Here is a 15488-nt window from a genome sequence, read left to right on the forward strand (position 1 = left end):
GCTGGAGGATTTTTGAGCTCAACTTTATCTGCGTTCGCCATTTCGACAGTTCCTCAAATTACTGACTACATTTGAACGCATCCCTGTGACCAGCTCTCATAGTATGCCTCTCGTCCAATGAAATGACTTGCTCGCTCTATGACGCGTTGAACCCAATGTGAGGAAATTACTCTGAATGCTGCGACGCAGCACCTGAGATTACTTCCAAAAAGTTGTTCACGCTCTCAATGTTTTACGTTTAACGTTATATTCGTTCGGTACACTTCGGTACACACGTGTACCGAAGGGCCCGTGCCGAATAATTTCGGTTACACCCCTACAACACATACAAAAGGATCTGAATAGACTACTTTGTGCTTCAAGGCCACATTTGTGTGCATTACCTTAAAAACGGTCAACATATCTCAACCAGAATTATTAGGTTTGAATGCAAACGGCAGTGACCAGATTCAATTTGAATGACAGTCATTTGGCAGTCTCAAATCTCCAGCAAGCCTCACATACAGTAATGCCAGGCTGTTTGTCGTTCATAGACGTCCAGTTAGCTGTGTGCTTTAACACGTCTTTAAGCGCCTCAGTCCCGATGCAGCAACACTAGCCCCCTCCCTGTCTCTCCCACGCCGCCCGTCTACAGCTGTGCACCCGGGCAACATGCCCAGACATCCTCTGGGAACTTCATATTTGTGTTATATACTGATTATTATTCAGCCGGTGGAACCTGAAAATATGTAAACGTTATAGGCTTATGTACACCGGGGATTGAAATTCATTTGAGAAGTCATGTTCTGTTTGTCCTTAACCTTGTGCTTCTTCAGATGTGTGCATGGTATTTGAGGTTCTGGGTTATCACCTACTGAAGTGGATCATCAAGTCTAATTACCAAGGCCTGCCCCTACCCTGTGTTAAAAGCATCATAAGACAGGTACTGTACATCTACACAAGAAACAATTAGATTTTTTAAATATCACTTATGGGATACATTTGTTTTGTCTTTTTTTGGTTTAAGTGCAATGTCAGCTCCTAATGGATGGAGAATTATGTATCTTCAGAAGCCAGTACTCGCCTTCTCTGAACATCCATCATTGTGACACTCTGACTTTTCTGCCCCGCAGGTTCTTCAGGGATTAGACTACCTCCACACCAAGTGTAAGATCATCCACACAGACATCAAACCAGAGAACATTCTGCTGACTGTCAACGAGCCCTACATCAAGAAAATGGCTGCTGAAGCTACGCAGTGGCAGAAGACCGGTGCTGCCCCCCCCTCAGGCTCTGCAGGTCAGAGTCTCTCTTCCCCTCTGCACTGCACTAAGCAACTTTTGTGGTTTGATCAGCATGTTACTGACAACAGGGGAGTGCTGTTGAGATGTATCAGCAGCTACAATGATGATATGTTTATTACCCTATTGGTTCACACGATAATTGTGAGCTGTTGCCCTACTTTTAAGATTGTATTGTCAAGAGGCACAAACTGTCCAAAAGTGTGCATATGCTCTGTGCCTTAAAGCAAGTGGAAGTTTCTAATACAAGTGAAACGCTTAGCCGTGTGTCGGTATGAGTCAGCGCTGGATTGGTTATGGAAATGAGACTGCTGCTGAGCCGGGTGCCGCCGCAGACTATTAGTACAGCACGGTGTGAATCAACTCAGCCCCTGAATAGAAAACTAATTATAGAGATGCCATGTGTCAGTCAATAACGTACTCCTCTGATGTTCCCTGTTCCCTACAGTGAGTACAGCCCCCGCACCCAAACCAGTAAGTTGTGTTTTCTTTTGCTAAATACACTTAGGATCAAGTCAGAATACACATTTAGACTTTCCCTCATCTTATGTTTACTTTCCCAAGGTTGCCAAAATGTCCAAAAACAAAAAGAAGAAGATGAAGAAGAAGCAGCGGAAGCAGGCAGAGATTCTGGAGAAGAGGATCCAGGAGATGGAGGGAGGCGGGGCTGAAGGAGAAGAGGAGGAGGAGGAGGATGAGGAGACGACGACGACAGAGGCGTCGACAGAGGCCACTGAAGACACGACTTCCACAGCCACCCTCTCCATGTCTGCCACGCTGCAGGACATCGCTAACCATGCCCACTCAGGTAAGGATGTCGTGACAATAGAAATGTGATGCAGTGAACTCAATATCCGTGCACCCTGTTTCTTCCCTCAAATGTCTTCATTGTCAACAAGAAATGAGGGCGGTGAACAAACGTTTGATACTTCTACACAGAAACATTTCATATCGGGCAATGGTAGATTATTTAACGTTATCATGATGTGTTCAAATGTTTTCAAAAGTAATTTTTTGTAAGGAACTTCAACCGATAAAGTTGGTTGAAGGAGAGGATTATAAAGTACCTCTTAAAGAGCCTGTGACAGCCTCCCAACAACTGTATGCAATGAAATATTGGGCTACTAGTCATCTCGAACCGTCAGTTTAAAAAAGAAGGTGCGATACCGTTCCGGTAAATATCAATAATTCGAACATCGCGGGGAAATTCCTTCGACTCATTTTGAGGTTTTGGGGGAAGCCGGAAGTGACGTCAATGCGGGAACGCTTCACTGTGCGGCGAGAGAGCCAAACACGGACAAAGTGTGTTGTCATGCGTAGAAATGGTGAATTACTGAGTTTAGGCACGTTAATAACGTTTTAATGAAGTTGACTACAGTATATTCATATTTGTCAGTGCTTTCATGTCAATTCGGCGAACATAAACATAAATGATCGTGGTGAAGATGATGATTAAATTAGGATTAAAAATCGGTAGTGAGAGCTGCTGAATTTCCTCCCGTCGGATGTGATATAAAAACAAATCGATTATTTTTGTAGTTGTAAACTCAAGTGGATGAAACTACATTTATTTGTGCTTTCATGTCAATTACGCGAACATATGATACATTAGATGATCGTGAGGATGATGATTTAAAAATCGTTTGTTTGAGCCGGTCTGCATTTCCTGATGAGAAAACAAACCGATGCTTTTTGTAGTTGTAGTACACCAACATGGATTAAACGTGTGTTTTTTTTACCACAATGTTGGGGAAATTAATGGATAAAATGCACAGATTATTATTATTATTATTCCCTCTCCGATCGGGACACTAGGTCCACCGTTTCCCCGCAGCGAGGCTCCCCCCGTTGACACTTTACGTGGGCTGGGCTGGGCTGGGTGCAGTGGCGGACTGTCCATCGGGACGAATCCCGATGGACCGGTACCGAAGTGGGCCGGTCGAGAGTCCCGGGATGATTTTTAGTCCCAGTCCACCACTGGCTACATGACCGTATGATCGCCCATATTGACGCACCTAATTCCTAAACTTCTAACAGATACAGCATAAACCGATCCTTCAGCCTCATATGAGCTCTCTCTTCAAAATTAAACTGTCATCGCTGTCTGAGCTTGCTGCTGTGTGCACCTTCGTTCGTTTACATGCAGATGCTGGGATCCTGAACGGTGCAGCTGGAGCGCTGACGTCACACATAATTTGGCGGGACTTGAAGAATCCCCGAGAGGATCCAGAAAATGGTCAACATGAAGGGCAGATTAATGATTATCAAAGTACAAATATCCAAAATCAGTTCAGTAACGGTTTTCAAGGGGAAAATATTTACTCAAATTGATGGGTTTGGATGATGGGGGAAACTCGTGTCACAGGCTCTTTAAGACAGGAAATTGTGATACGTTTAACTTCCTAACAAAAACCCTTCTACCAATTCTAATAAATGAATGAATGTTGTTGTTTTCATTACCTCGGTGTCAAGAATCAGGAATATCAAGAGTCAAATAACCCCCTCTGTCTCTTCCCCACAGACCCCACTCCCGAGGAACAGCCCCAGCAGATGCCAAACGTAAATGAGAGAAGAGACAATGCGACCAAGGAGGAGAGCGGGATGGAGGTGAACTGTAACGGCCACGCCTCGGCAGCAGAGAGCGAAGCCAGTGTGGAGGAGCAAGGGACCGAGCAGGCGAAGGAGCAGGAGGACCAACAGAATGCTAACCAAGCAGAAAGGAGCACAGAGACCCCGGACACGTTAAGTAACAAAGAGGAGCATCAGACCTGTAACGGCTCAGCCGAGGGTCCCGACCAGCAGCAGCCCGCCTCCCTCAGCCCAGACTCCGTCACCGTGGAGCTGAAGGAGAAGAAGGAGGAGGAGATGGACACTCAGGGGGAGGACACCAAAAGAGTGGAGGAAGACGAAGACAGCCAGGATGGTTAGTTAACCTTTGACTATTTAACTTTGTCTGTATAAGATACAGAACATATTTATTGTGTGTATTTTTCTAGAATGTAAATAAAGCCATAGGAAACTTGTGTTTGAGTTTTCATAGTCATTTCTGCATATGATATCACATATCTAATGTACATTACATTTATACAGCATGGTTTATTCATAATACATTGTCACACTGATATCACATTTCACAGCACATGCACTTCAGTATGAACCAGAATTGGACTTATTATTCACATGAAAGCAATACAATGAGAATGATCAGTTTTAGCTGGAGTAGCTCACTAAGTGTGGGTTGTACTGTTTTCTAGTAAGATTAAGCATTTACAGAAATGTGTTGTGATAGTAGGGTTAATACATATGTATCATCCTGGCCCATTGGCTCAGCAGCTCCATGGGTAGCTCTGTAATGGAATCCATAATAACCCTGCCTGTGCAAACTAAGAACCTTCCAGTAGCAGCCTCAGTCTACACAATGAAAACAGTGGACTTTGACTCCCAATTGTTGGAAAGACTGCACTTTCCTTGGTTGTTTCCCATGTGTCTTCATTACTCTGCCATTTGTTTCCCTCCTGCTTCCCAACCCCCACCTCCTCTCCCCTGTCTCCCTCTCCTCTCTTTAACAGGATCATCAGGCAATATGTTAGTAAACCCCCTGGACCCTCTTAACTCTGACAAGCTGCAGGTGAAGATCGCTGACCTCGGCAACGCCTGCTGGGTGGTGAGTACAAATCTACATTAGCGCTTTGTATTTGTCAATAAAGGACTCTGAACAGCGCTCTCTTTAAAGCTTTGTAAACACCAGCAGAATTAGTGTGGTGTGCATCAGCATTCACGACTCCTCCTCTCCTCCTCTCGCAGCACAAACATTTCACCGATGACATCCAGACACGGCAGTATCGCTCTCTGGAGGTGCTGACGGGAGCTGGCTACAGCACACCAGCCGACATCTGGAGCACAGCCTGCATGGTAACACACACACTCACTCACTCACTCACTCACTCACACACTCACTCACTCACTCACTCACTCACTCACTCACTCACTCACTCACTCACTCACTCACTCTCTATATATACATCTAGAGTTATCAATGTATTTATTTGTCTTCAAATCACATTGGTATCATTCAGGCTTCATAAAACCTTTCATATGCACATTCTTGCCTATAAAACATTTGCAAAGCCTTTTTATGTTTTGCACCGGCATGTTATTGTTTTTGGTCAGGATCGTGTTGTTTGTTTTCCGACTTGTTTTGACCACAAGTAAACACCTTTACATTTTTTCCAACGGCATCTTATCTACTGAAATACTTTTTTAGCCAAAAGGAAAACATTAATGTTCCGTAACTAATATCACAATTTATGTACATTGTGTTAGATTGCATATATATATAAAGTTACCCGAAGGAAAAATAAAAACATGTTCACCATAAATGGAATGCATTATCAGTTGGCTGAACCAATGGACACCAACTCGATGCATTACATTAATACACACAATGTTTACAATCATTTTGTTTTTCATTAGTGCATTTATTTTATTCCAATTCTACGATTTCAATCTAAATACTGCTATTTGGTACTATATTTTTTAATGTTATACATTTCTTCAAATTGTTTTCTATCTGTTTTTAATTTGTTTTATTTTTATGTATGCACCACAACACCAAGTCAAATTCCTCGTATGTGTTAACCTACCTGGTAATAAACCTGTTTCTGATTCTAAGACAAAGTTAAACAATAAGCTATAGTAAGGGAACCAGGGTCTTGACCTGAGTGACCAAACCATCTAAATGTTAGTGAGTTCATATAAGTGTGTTTTTTAATCCTCAGGCCTTTGAGCTGGCAACTGGAGATTACCTGTTTGAGCCCCACTCTGGAGAAGACTACTCGCGAGATGAAGGTCAGTGTGTGTCTGATATCAGGCTTTAACTAGAGCATTACTCCAATAGAGGAGACGTGCTGAAATGAGTTAATGCCTGGTTCTCATGGGAAGTTGTAGCCTTTAATAGTGTAAACTCTACAGAGTCTAAAACGTCCGGTCTGTTTCCCTTGGTGCTCAATCATCAGTGTGTGTGTTCCTCTTCCTCCCTGTAGATCACATAGCGCTCATCATCGAGCTGCTCGGTAAAGTTCCCAGGAAGCTGATCTTAGCGGGCAAATACTCCAAGGAGTTTTTCACCAAGAAAGGTAAACACACCCGCTCTGCCACCAGCTGTCTGCTGTCACTAAATCCAGTTAACCCTTCAAATATGCTCAGGGATCTGGTGCAGAAGGTCATATTTCCAAACAGCCATCTGCTCAGTGAGAGGGCAGAACGTGCAAATTAGGGTCCAGCTATTTCCAGTTCATGGAGGTGCTGTAGTGGATTCATTCCAACCAATAACACTTTCACAACATTTATATAATACATATCATATTTACCATTTTAAAAGGCTAAGTAGGATATTCCTAAAAATAAAATCTATAGAGATGCATAAATAGAATTCATCACTTATGGCTTTTCTGTAGTCCGATGTCAAAATGTGATATGTTCCTCCCAGGCGACCTGCGGCACATCACCAAGCTGAAGCCGTGGGGTTTAATGGAGGTGTTGGTAGAGAAGTACGAGTGGTCCAAAGACGAGGCGCACACCTTCAGCAGCTTCCTGCTGCCCATGCTGGACCTGGTGCCGGAGAGGAGGGCCACGGCGGCCCAGTGCCTCGCCCACGCCTGGCTCACATGCTAGAGGCCCGCTGAACCACAGGAGACATCAGGTCTGAAGACCCCCGGGGCTGGGAACCGTACAGTCATGTGACTGCATTGTGCCAGCATCCTCCTTTCCCAAACACACTTTCAAACACACAATAAAAAGAGCGGAGTCTTTATCCTCTTTTGGATTACACTGGTGATAGAATGAGATCCTGGTCCTCTTCCTATATTTATGGCTCTTTTTCATTACTGGCTGTAAAGGACTTATCAGCCTTGCTCTTTTTCTTCCTTGACTCCAGCTCTCTTTTCTGCAGCATAATATTCTCTGCATTTTTAACTATAGATAACAAACTGTGTCATTTAGAATGAGGTTGCTCTTCTACAAATGCAGAAGGCGACACGATGTTAACATTGCCCTCAAAACCACATACTGTTTTATTTTGTCAAACGGAGAGAGATGAGTCCGACTAATGACATGTCGTCGTGTTAGCTGTGCTCAGAACTGATCAGTGCGTAACGCTAATGGCCAATATGAGAGACTAGTAGAGTTCTTAGCACTGTTAAGTTAGCTATGTTAAAATACAACTTTTATACATTTATACAGAGGCAAGACTACATTACATTTCAGGCTCTGAAGATATTCGTCAAAAATCTCACTCTATTTTTCAGGAACTCCAAACTGTAATTTCAGATATTTTAAGTGTTTCTTTTAAATCCTTATCTTATGTTGTCTTAAAAAACACTTGTATACAAAATAGCATGGAAAAACCTCCAGATTCCTTTCCTACATCATGCACAAGACGACACCTTCATGCTCTTTTTATACCTCCATCATATTTTGCCTGTTAAGAAAGGCTTAATATAATATTCCCCACTTTACGGTCAAATCAAACTACATGTGCAGTGCACCAAAGAGTCTTCCTTTAGTCTCTCCCTCTCGGCTCTGTATATTAAAGACGCAAACTAAAGAGTTAAGCTATTTCTTTTACACTTTTTGAAAATGTCTCGAGGAACGAAAGCTTTGTTTTTAGTGTTTCAGCCGCACATGGAGGTGTTTGATTTGAAAACAGTAGATTGTAATAAAAACGAATGGTGTAATAATGCTTTGAAGCTTCTTAAGACCATGTTTGCTTGTTTTTCTACAAAGTCTCCTACTTCTGTCCATGACTCGGCTCTTCTTTTGTTCATTTTCTGTAGGTAATATTAATAAACATTTTTCAAAATTAACTAGCTTTTATCTTCATGATTCACCACTGCAGTGTTCCTGTTCTCTGAAACACATAAACATACAAGGACATACATCCCCGTAAAGTCTGTATTAACACACGTCATTATGAATCTAATGGGGGACCATACAGTAAAGCAATAACAGATCCATGATCCAAGTTTACTTAGAGAACAGTTAGGAGAGTATTTTATTAGGATGTCCAGCCTAATGTACAGGAACAGTTTGGTACAGAAAGTATGAGTTTCCTTATGTTGCTCTTCATATGTCAAAGCGGTGTGAACAGGTGATTTTGTGATGGATACTTTTAGCGTGTTGCTGTAATACCAATTTCTGCCACAAGAGGCTGAAGTGCACCATTACCAATAGGACTAAAGCATTAGCATATTTCTATTGGACTTGACCATGCACTCTTAGCACAAGGTGGCAATAAAATAACTCCCAATGGTTCTTTAAATACGCCGCGGTTATTAGTTTGCATGTCAAATGATGAACATGTTTAATTTGAATGGTGTCAGTTGTAAGAGTTTGTATAAAATGTATGACTATTCTCTCCAAAGTAAAAAGGAGCTGTATCAAAAAGTCCACATCACTAACTCTCCCTTGTTTTAGTGTAGAAATACAGTAGCAATCGGCTAACAAGACATGAAGTCATGAGGTGGACAGTGACTCCTCGCATGTTTTCAAAGTCTGTTAATAAGATGTCACAATGTCAAGGACAGGGTGAACGTTTTATGGCGAGTTATTTAAAGATTGTAATTAACTGTCCTGAAGCCTTGCAGTACGTGTGAATCTCGGGTCCGTAGTTCTCCTCATAAAGTCTTGTCCATCTCTTCCCTCCGGTGTCCACAGGGGGCCTAAGCATTATCTGAAGTTGAGAGAAATGAAGTTATCTATAGTTAAGAGAAAACATTAGAAAAGGAGATGTATTGCATCTGTCAGACACTAGTATAGATTTGTGTCGGCATACTAGATTGAACAAAAACACCTATGTAGAGCAAGCATGGTTAGCTATTAGCCGTTAGCAGCACTCAACAAAAAGTAGGATGCTGCTTGTCATATCATTAGAACTGGAAAAAACGACGTTTGATCTGATGATGCGAGGTGAAATGACAGTGGATGTTAAACATTACAGGTCATCCTCTAGGGAACATGAATGTACCATATTTCGCAGTAGTCCTTCCAATAGTTGTTGAGATCATTTAATAAAAAAAGTAAAATGTCTACCTTAAGGTTGTGCTGGAGGGAAAGTAACCCATCAAGCACATGTTGAGGTGTTTCACTGAAAAAGTGAACACTTTGACATGCTTGAGTCAGAGGATTAGTAGGATTCATTAAAGCCATGCATGTCTTTATAAAACTTTATGGCAATCCACTCAATAGTTGTTGAGATAGTTATGTCTGAACTTTTAGTCTCTGCTTTAACTCTTACACCCATCCCTCTGAAACATTTAACATTCATCCAACCGTTTTCATTCATTTTACATAATGTCCTCTCCATTGGAACCCCCTCTCTTCTTTTAACATCCACACTAATACCCTCCTCCAGCCTGTCCTCCTCCCCCCTCCCCCCCACACTCTGGTACCTTTCCCCTCCACCTGGAAGTCCTCTGGCAGCAGCTTGTCCTGCCGGCTGCCCAGGCTGAAGGCCAGGAAGGAGAGGATGAGGGAGTCCATGATGCTGATGATGGCCAGGATGTAGGCCCAGCGCACCGTGCAGTTGCCCAGAGTGTATTTGTCGGTCCGCTGGCCACACATGCGCTTCACCGCTTCCGAGTCCCAGCCGTCAGGATAGATCATGCAGCCAATCACCATGCACGTGCCTTAGACAGAGGGGTGATGAGATCCAGTTAAAAAGCAGGTACTTTTAGCTGTTTGTTTATTCAATCGCACAAGGATTTTGATATGATAAACCTGTAGAAAAAATACAAAAAGTACTTTTACTTAAGTACTTTCTTTTCAATACATTTTATACATGTCCATTACATTTCAAAGGGAAAAGTTGCACTTTAACTGCACAACATGTATTTGGAAGCTTTAGTTACTTCTCACTTTACAAATCAAGTGTTTTGCATGCAAACATATAAAAAGGCTTAACTTCTCAACAGTAACTACAAGTTGAGCTGAAACTATTTTTTTCTGTTTGTCATTTTTCGTGTAAATACACTAAATACTTAATTGTTCCAGCTTTTACAGACACGTGCTGCTCTTCCTTCTAATAATTGAAATGTAAGTTGTAATACTTTTTGAGATTAGAACGCTTGGTTTTACAAACTAAACATTCAGAAAGTTCCACTGAGATTAATACATAATATAAATGATCACAACAACAAATGCTCTTAAACATGCTTGATGCATTTTGATCTAATTACATATTATTAAATAGTACAACTGCTTTAAGTTCTTTAAAAGTTTCATTTAAACATATTTACCAGATAATATTACAGACTTTTAATAAATACAATTTTCAATGGAAAATTATTATCACAGGGTGGTAGGCCTATTTTAACTTCCACTTAAGAAAAGGATCTGAATATTTCTGCACAACAAGAATTTTGTTTGATGTTTATATTTAACGTTAACTGGTTCAATATTTCTGCTTTTCACCATCAATATCAACAACCACCATTTAAAAATGCAATACCAACACAACCAGAAAGAAAATGAAATAAATTCTTCACTCATTCAGCTGCCCACATAAAGAGACACATTCGCACATGCAGGTGAGTTGCCTAGCAACACCAGAGCATCTCAACTCCAGAGATTGACCTTGTTCATCCATTATTGACTCTGCAGAAAGACAGCCGCCCTCGTGCCATCCCACCACAGCATTCACGTAAACTATCAGGTGACGAGACACACCTTCACTTTCTGAGCCTCACACACACTTTCGCCTCCACAAAGTTGTCACACTCACTTTATCAAGTCTGTTCCCTACAAGACAGACGCACACACACACAGAGGGAGAGGAGAAAGTGTAACGGCACACCTCGAGGTTAATCTCATTATTTCATTACAGGCTTGTCCTTTCACTTACAGCTACATCTGTTCACAAGCTGCTTCATGTTTCAGAAACAGAATCGTGTTTCACTTTCCTCTGTGAGCAGCGTGTGTTAAAGGGAACTACTGAAATGGGTTTGCTGGATGTTGTACCCAAGCTTAAATAATATTCCACTCACATATTACAAAACAAATATCTAAATCTATATGGATTTTGCATGTGCGTTTTCTTGTCTTTCTGTTCGGTGGTGTTAATTAACGAAAACACATTGACTCAAGTTATTCACTTTTATGCTGATTTAAACTTCAACTCCACCAGATTTCAGAGGAAATGTATTGAACTTTTACTCCACAACATGTAACAACTTTAGATACTTTTACTTCCGGGCTGGAGATGTCGGACCTGTGTTTTACAATCCCATTAGATACATTAGTTAGGAATAACTGGTGATGTAAACATTTGAACACAATACTTTGACATGTGACAATGTATTTCTACAGTGTAGCATTTCCTACTTGTCTGAGGAGTACTTAAGACTTGTTTAAAAGATAAACAGCTCATTGGAAATCAGAAACTGACATTTGGTTGGGTCCTTTCTTTGGGGGTAAAGTAGGAACAATGGCTAAGGTTAATTGTTATTAGGGTGGCATACCTTTCTCACTAGTTTGGTAAGACAAGTATGCTCGTGTGCAGACATAAAGAAACTCAATATACACAGATGCCATCTTTTGGAGCTATACTTTGTAAGAATACAATTATGTTTTTTCACATTTTTTGTAATGCATTCTGCTTGTCTATGACATGTTGTATCTTATAGGCATATTTTAAAGAACATTAGGATTGTAATGCACAATTCAAAATCTCATTCAAGAGGCTATATGAGAGAAAAACAAAAGTATGTTTTTATGTGAATCATACAAAACTCCAGCTCTTTTTAGTAGGACCTTCCATGTGCTACACAAACGTTAACCAAACCCTGCACGGGGCTCACTGGAGGCCAGCTGCATCCAGGCGCAGATCTTGTAGACGCTCCCTGCGTTGCAGAAGAAGAAGAGGCTGAAGCAGACGATGCTGCCCACCACCAGTAGCATGGAGATCCCCACAAAGAACATGGCGGTCTTGAACGCACCGGACGGGATGGAGCCGAAGTCCATCGCGCTCCCTTTGCAGGTGAGCTCCGAGGTGAGCGCGTTCCCGATGCAGTAGTGGAAGAGGCCAAAGTATCCGGCCTGCGGCGTGTGCACGCTGTCCCCGATCCAGTAGGGCTGTATGAACACCACAACGGTGATGACGGCGAAGGTGATGGTGAACACCTGCCACAGCACCCCCACGGCCCGGGCGTTACGCACGTAGTTGGTGTGGTAGATTTTGGCAGCCTCAACAGCCGGGAGCATGGCGACAGAGAGGGCTACACAAATTAAGAAGTCCCTTGGATGGTGTTAAAAGTAGCAAAAGTCACCTTCTTTTGGTGTTTCTTACTTCTGTGAAGCTGTTAAAGAGTGACCAAGAGTATGACCTCAAGAAGTGTCTATGTTTAACTTCACTAATGTCACCACAGAAGTCATACATCTCCATAAACTAACATATCCCAGCCGCAGTAAAGGATTTGTTCAGAGTGTGAATGTGAGGATGGCTGTACCTCCCCTCTGTATCAGCTAACAGTGCCTTTCCTCTCCGGGCAATGCATATTTAATGGTTACAAGATCTGCAGAATAGAGTAACACAGGTGGCAAGCAAGGTTTTCCCACTTTCACTTTTAAGGGCTTTGGATGTATTTACTTTCCTTCTTTATTTCAGATGTCTTTGTTTAACCAACACACATTTGTTCAGATAAGAAACCGTAATGCAGATGCACAGCAACTCAGCCAAGCATTGTGGTCAGCCTTACTTATAGATTCATGTTTTAATGTCTGTCCACTAAAATTATACTCATATTAAATGTAACTTCTTTTATCATCTTTTTGAACTAACAATACTTCTTTGACAGACAGACACCTTCATGATTATACTGAGTTAGACGGCTGGATATTAATCACTACCATCACTAAGTGTGTTATTCCTATTCACAGTCAGTATAAACACATGGAACAGTTGCTGCAAACAACAACTGTTTACATGTGATGCACATGTGATTATTGTTGTAAGGAATGTGAGCCTATTCTATAACTCAAAAGACTGAGCCAGTAATAGAAAGAGACAAACTTACTAGTATGTATGACTATCTAACACTAGATGGAGGTACAGAGCTTCAGTTTAACCAACATGTTTCTCCGTTACCACCTAAATTACAGTTTTTAGGAAACCAGAAGGAATTGCACTTTGTACCTCTATATCCCAGATGTGTTACCATAAAAAACCACAGGGGTTTCACTTTTGTACTCGTGAAGGTCTTGTGGATTTTGGTGGTGGTGAGTGCTGGTGTCAAGTGTCAAGGGTTCACTGGTGATAGAAATATTCTAATTGTTTACTTATGTATGTTTAGTTGAAATTCCAAAGCACTACATTATATGGCTAATATTATTACTGATGTGTATTTAGCAATTCAATGTTGTGCCTATATTTTATAACCTTTCCTTTGTCAAATCTGCTAAGTGACTGTTAACTATAGCTGTTCAATAAATAGAGCAGAAAAAACAGTTCCCCCCCCTGTGAAATATATTGGCCAGTAAACCCATAAATGTAACTGTGATTATAGTAGAAGAGGATGTTACCTTTTCTTCCTTTTCCTGATGCATGCGTATTCACCTATGTTTTGTATTAAATGTGTGTTGTGTCCATTATTGAATCTGTTGTATTTATCCATGCAACATTAATGTATTACGGCAGACAAAGCAGTATTAAAATTCTTGTTTGTGGCACTTTTGTCACAGTCACACGCCATTATTTCCCTCCAGCACAGCAGCATGCGTGGTTGGCCCACATACTCCTGTACTGTGACAACATATGAATGCACAGAAGAAGCCCTTTCACATGACTATAGCTTACATAGTTGACCTTGTGGAAGCTTTGAGATCCTAATGGGCCAATACTCAAGTGCCCAATCCCCTGGCTGACTGAATAATGTAATAATCTCAGAGCCTGAATTCTGACCTTTAATCCCTAATGTCCCATGTCAGTGACGTTTGCTCATCTCAGTTTAGTCCCACTTAATATTTTTGTTGTTGTTGATGTGGTTCATGTAATAGGTGGTTGATATATAGATCCGCAGTGTCTTTGTGTGTGTATGAGTGTGTCAATGCACTTAGCTTTATTAAGTGATGCCGCCCCAGAGTGAGGGAGGTTGTTTATAATCAAGTTATTCAAGAGCAGCAATTCAATTTTCCGATACAAAATGGAGTGAGATTTTGTGTGTGTCCTTGTGTGTTGCTGGGATTTACTGCTTGCCTTCAAGTGCACATGTGTGTTTTAATTGTGTGTATGTGCATGCCTGGGTTTCTTCCATGAATGCATAATGAGATCAAACCTTTTAGTCACAGCGCTTTAAATGGATCCATTCATTTAAATGTTTCCTAACAGTGAAATGGCACAAATCATGAGCAAGACACTACAATACTGGATTGTTTACATAATGGTAGATTTTGTAAATAAATGCAATATATTCAACAATGTGCACACACAGAGTATTGTAAAGGATTTATAAAGCTTTTATGGCATCAAGTGACATCTAGAACGCTGGTGATGGTCATAGTATCTTCCCATTAGCCTGAGGTAGAAGTTGTGTGTGTGATTGAACCTTTAGATCCTCTTTAGGCAATCTGAGAGCACAAAGAGGCTTTTCTGCCGTTTCAGCATCTCTTCCTGTCCCTTTCTGCCTGCTCTCTTTAGAGGCTGTTTCCATAGAAACAAGTCGCAGGATTCCCCCCTAAAAGATGAGTGAGGAGGTGATGGGGCAAGATGATAGAGCATTTAACCACATGAAATAATTAGATAATGATACTAGTTTAGAGACAGATCATAATGAGAAAAGCTCTATGAAATCTTAAAAATCATTGTTGTATTCAACTACATTCTGGTTTAAAGGGCTGCCACAGAGCTCACTTGGTAGGGCTTTGGGCTCATGTTTTGGGCTCCTTTTGTGTGTGTCATCCCCTCAATCTCTCCCCTTTCATAATTTGTCTCTCTAAAAAAGTCTTAAACAAAATAGGATTTCAGAAAGTGGACTTTTTCCTCAATCCAAAATGTGAATAAATGTTGAAAACTGCATTGTTATACACAACATTGTTACATATTCCACCCTGGTGTATTTTGTCTGTACATTATGGGTACCAAAGTTTGGGGTAACAGAGAAATAGTTTTTTTTTAATGTTTAAATTAGTTGGCGCAGCTTGTTCCTTGGGCTGTGTGTG

General features: G+C 41.2%; 2 protein-coding genes across 2 annotated transcripts; one reads left to right on the forward strand and one right to left on the reverse strand.

Annotated features, from left to right (window-relative positions):
- Positions 1-802: 802 nt before the first annotated feature.
- LOC104951421 (SRSF protein kinase 1-like) lies at positions 803-8143 on the forward strand (the record flags this gene model as incomplete). Its single annotated transcript, XM_010778065.1, has 10 exons — positions 803-922; positions 1113-1278; positions 1729-1754; positions 1845-2088; positions 3802-4203; positions 4850-4944; positions 5085-5192; positions 6059-6128; positions 6323-6415; positions 6769-8143. Coding segments are annotated over 10 exons (1509 nt in total), but the record flags the coding sequence as incomplete, so codon positions are not given.
- An 80-nt stretch (positions 8144-8223) lies between these two features.
- lhfpl5a (LHFPL tetraspan subfamily member 5a) lies at positions 8224-12536 on the reverse strand. The gene is made up of 3 exons (XM_010778048.1): positions 12134-12536; positions 9728-9964; positions 8224-9009 (listed from the first exon to the last, which is right to left on the reverse strand). Exons 1-3 carry the CDS (start codon positions 12534-12536, stop codon positions 8999-9001), a joined length of 651 nt encoding a protein of 216 aa, XP_010776350.1. The 3' UTR covers positions 8224-8998.
- Positions 12537-15488: the final 2952 nt, after the last annotated feature.

Source organism: Notothenia coriiceps, unplaced genomic scaffold, assembly GCF_000735185.1.
Source record: "Notothenia coriiceps isolate Sejong01 unplaced genomic scaffold, NC01 NC01_scaffold00018996, whole genome shotgun sequence".
NCBI lineage: Eukaryota > Metazoa > Chordata > Actinopteri > Perciformes > Nototheniidae > Notothenia > Notothenia coriiceps.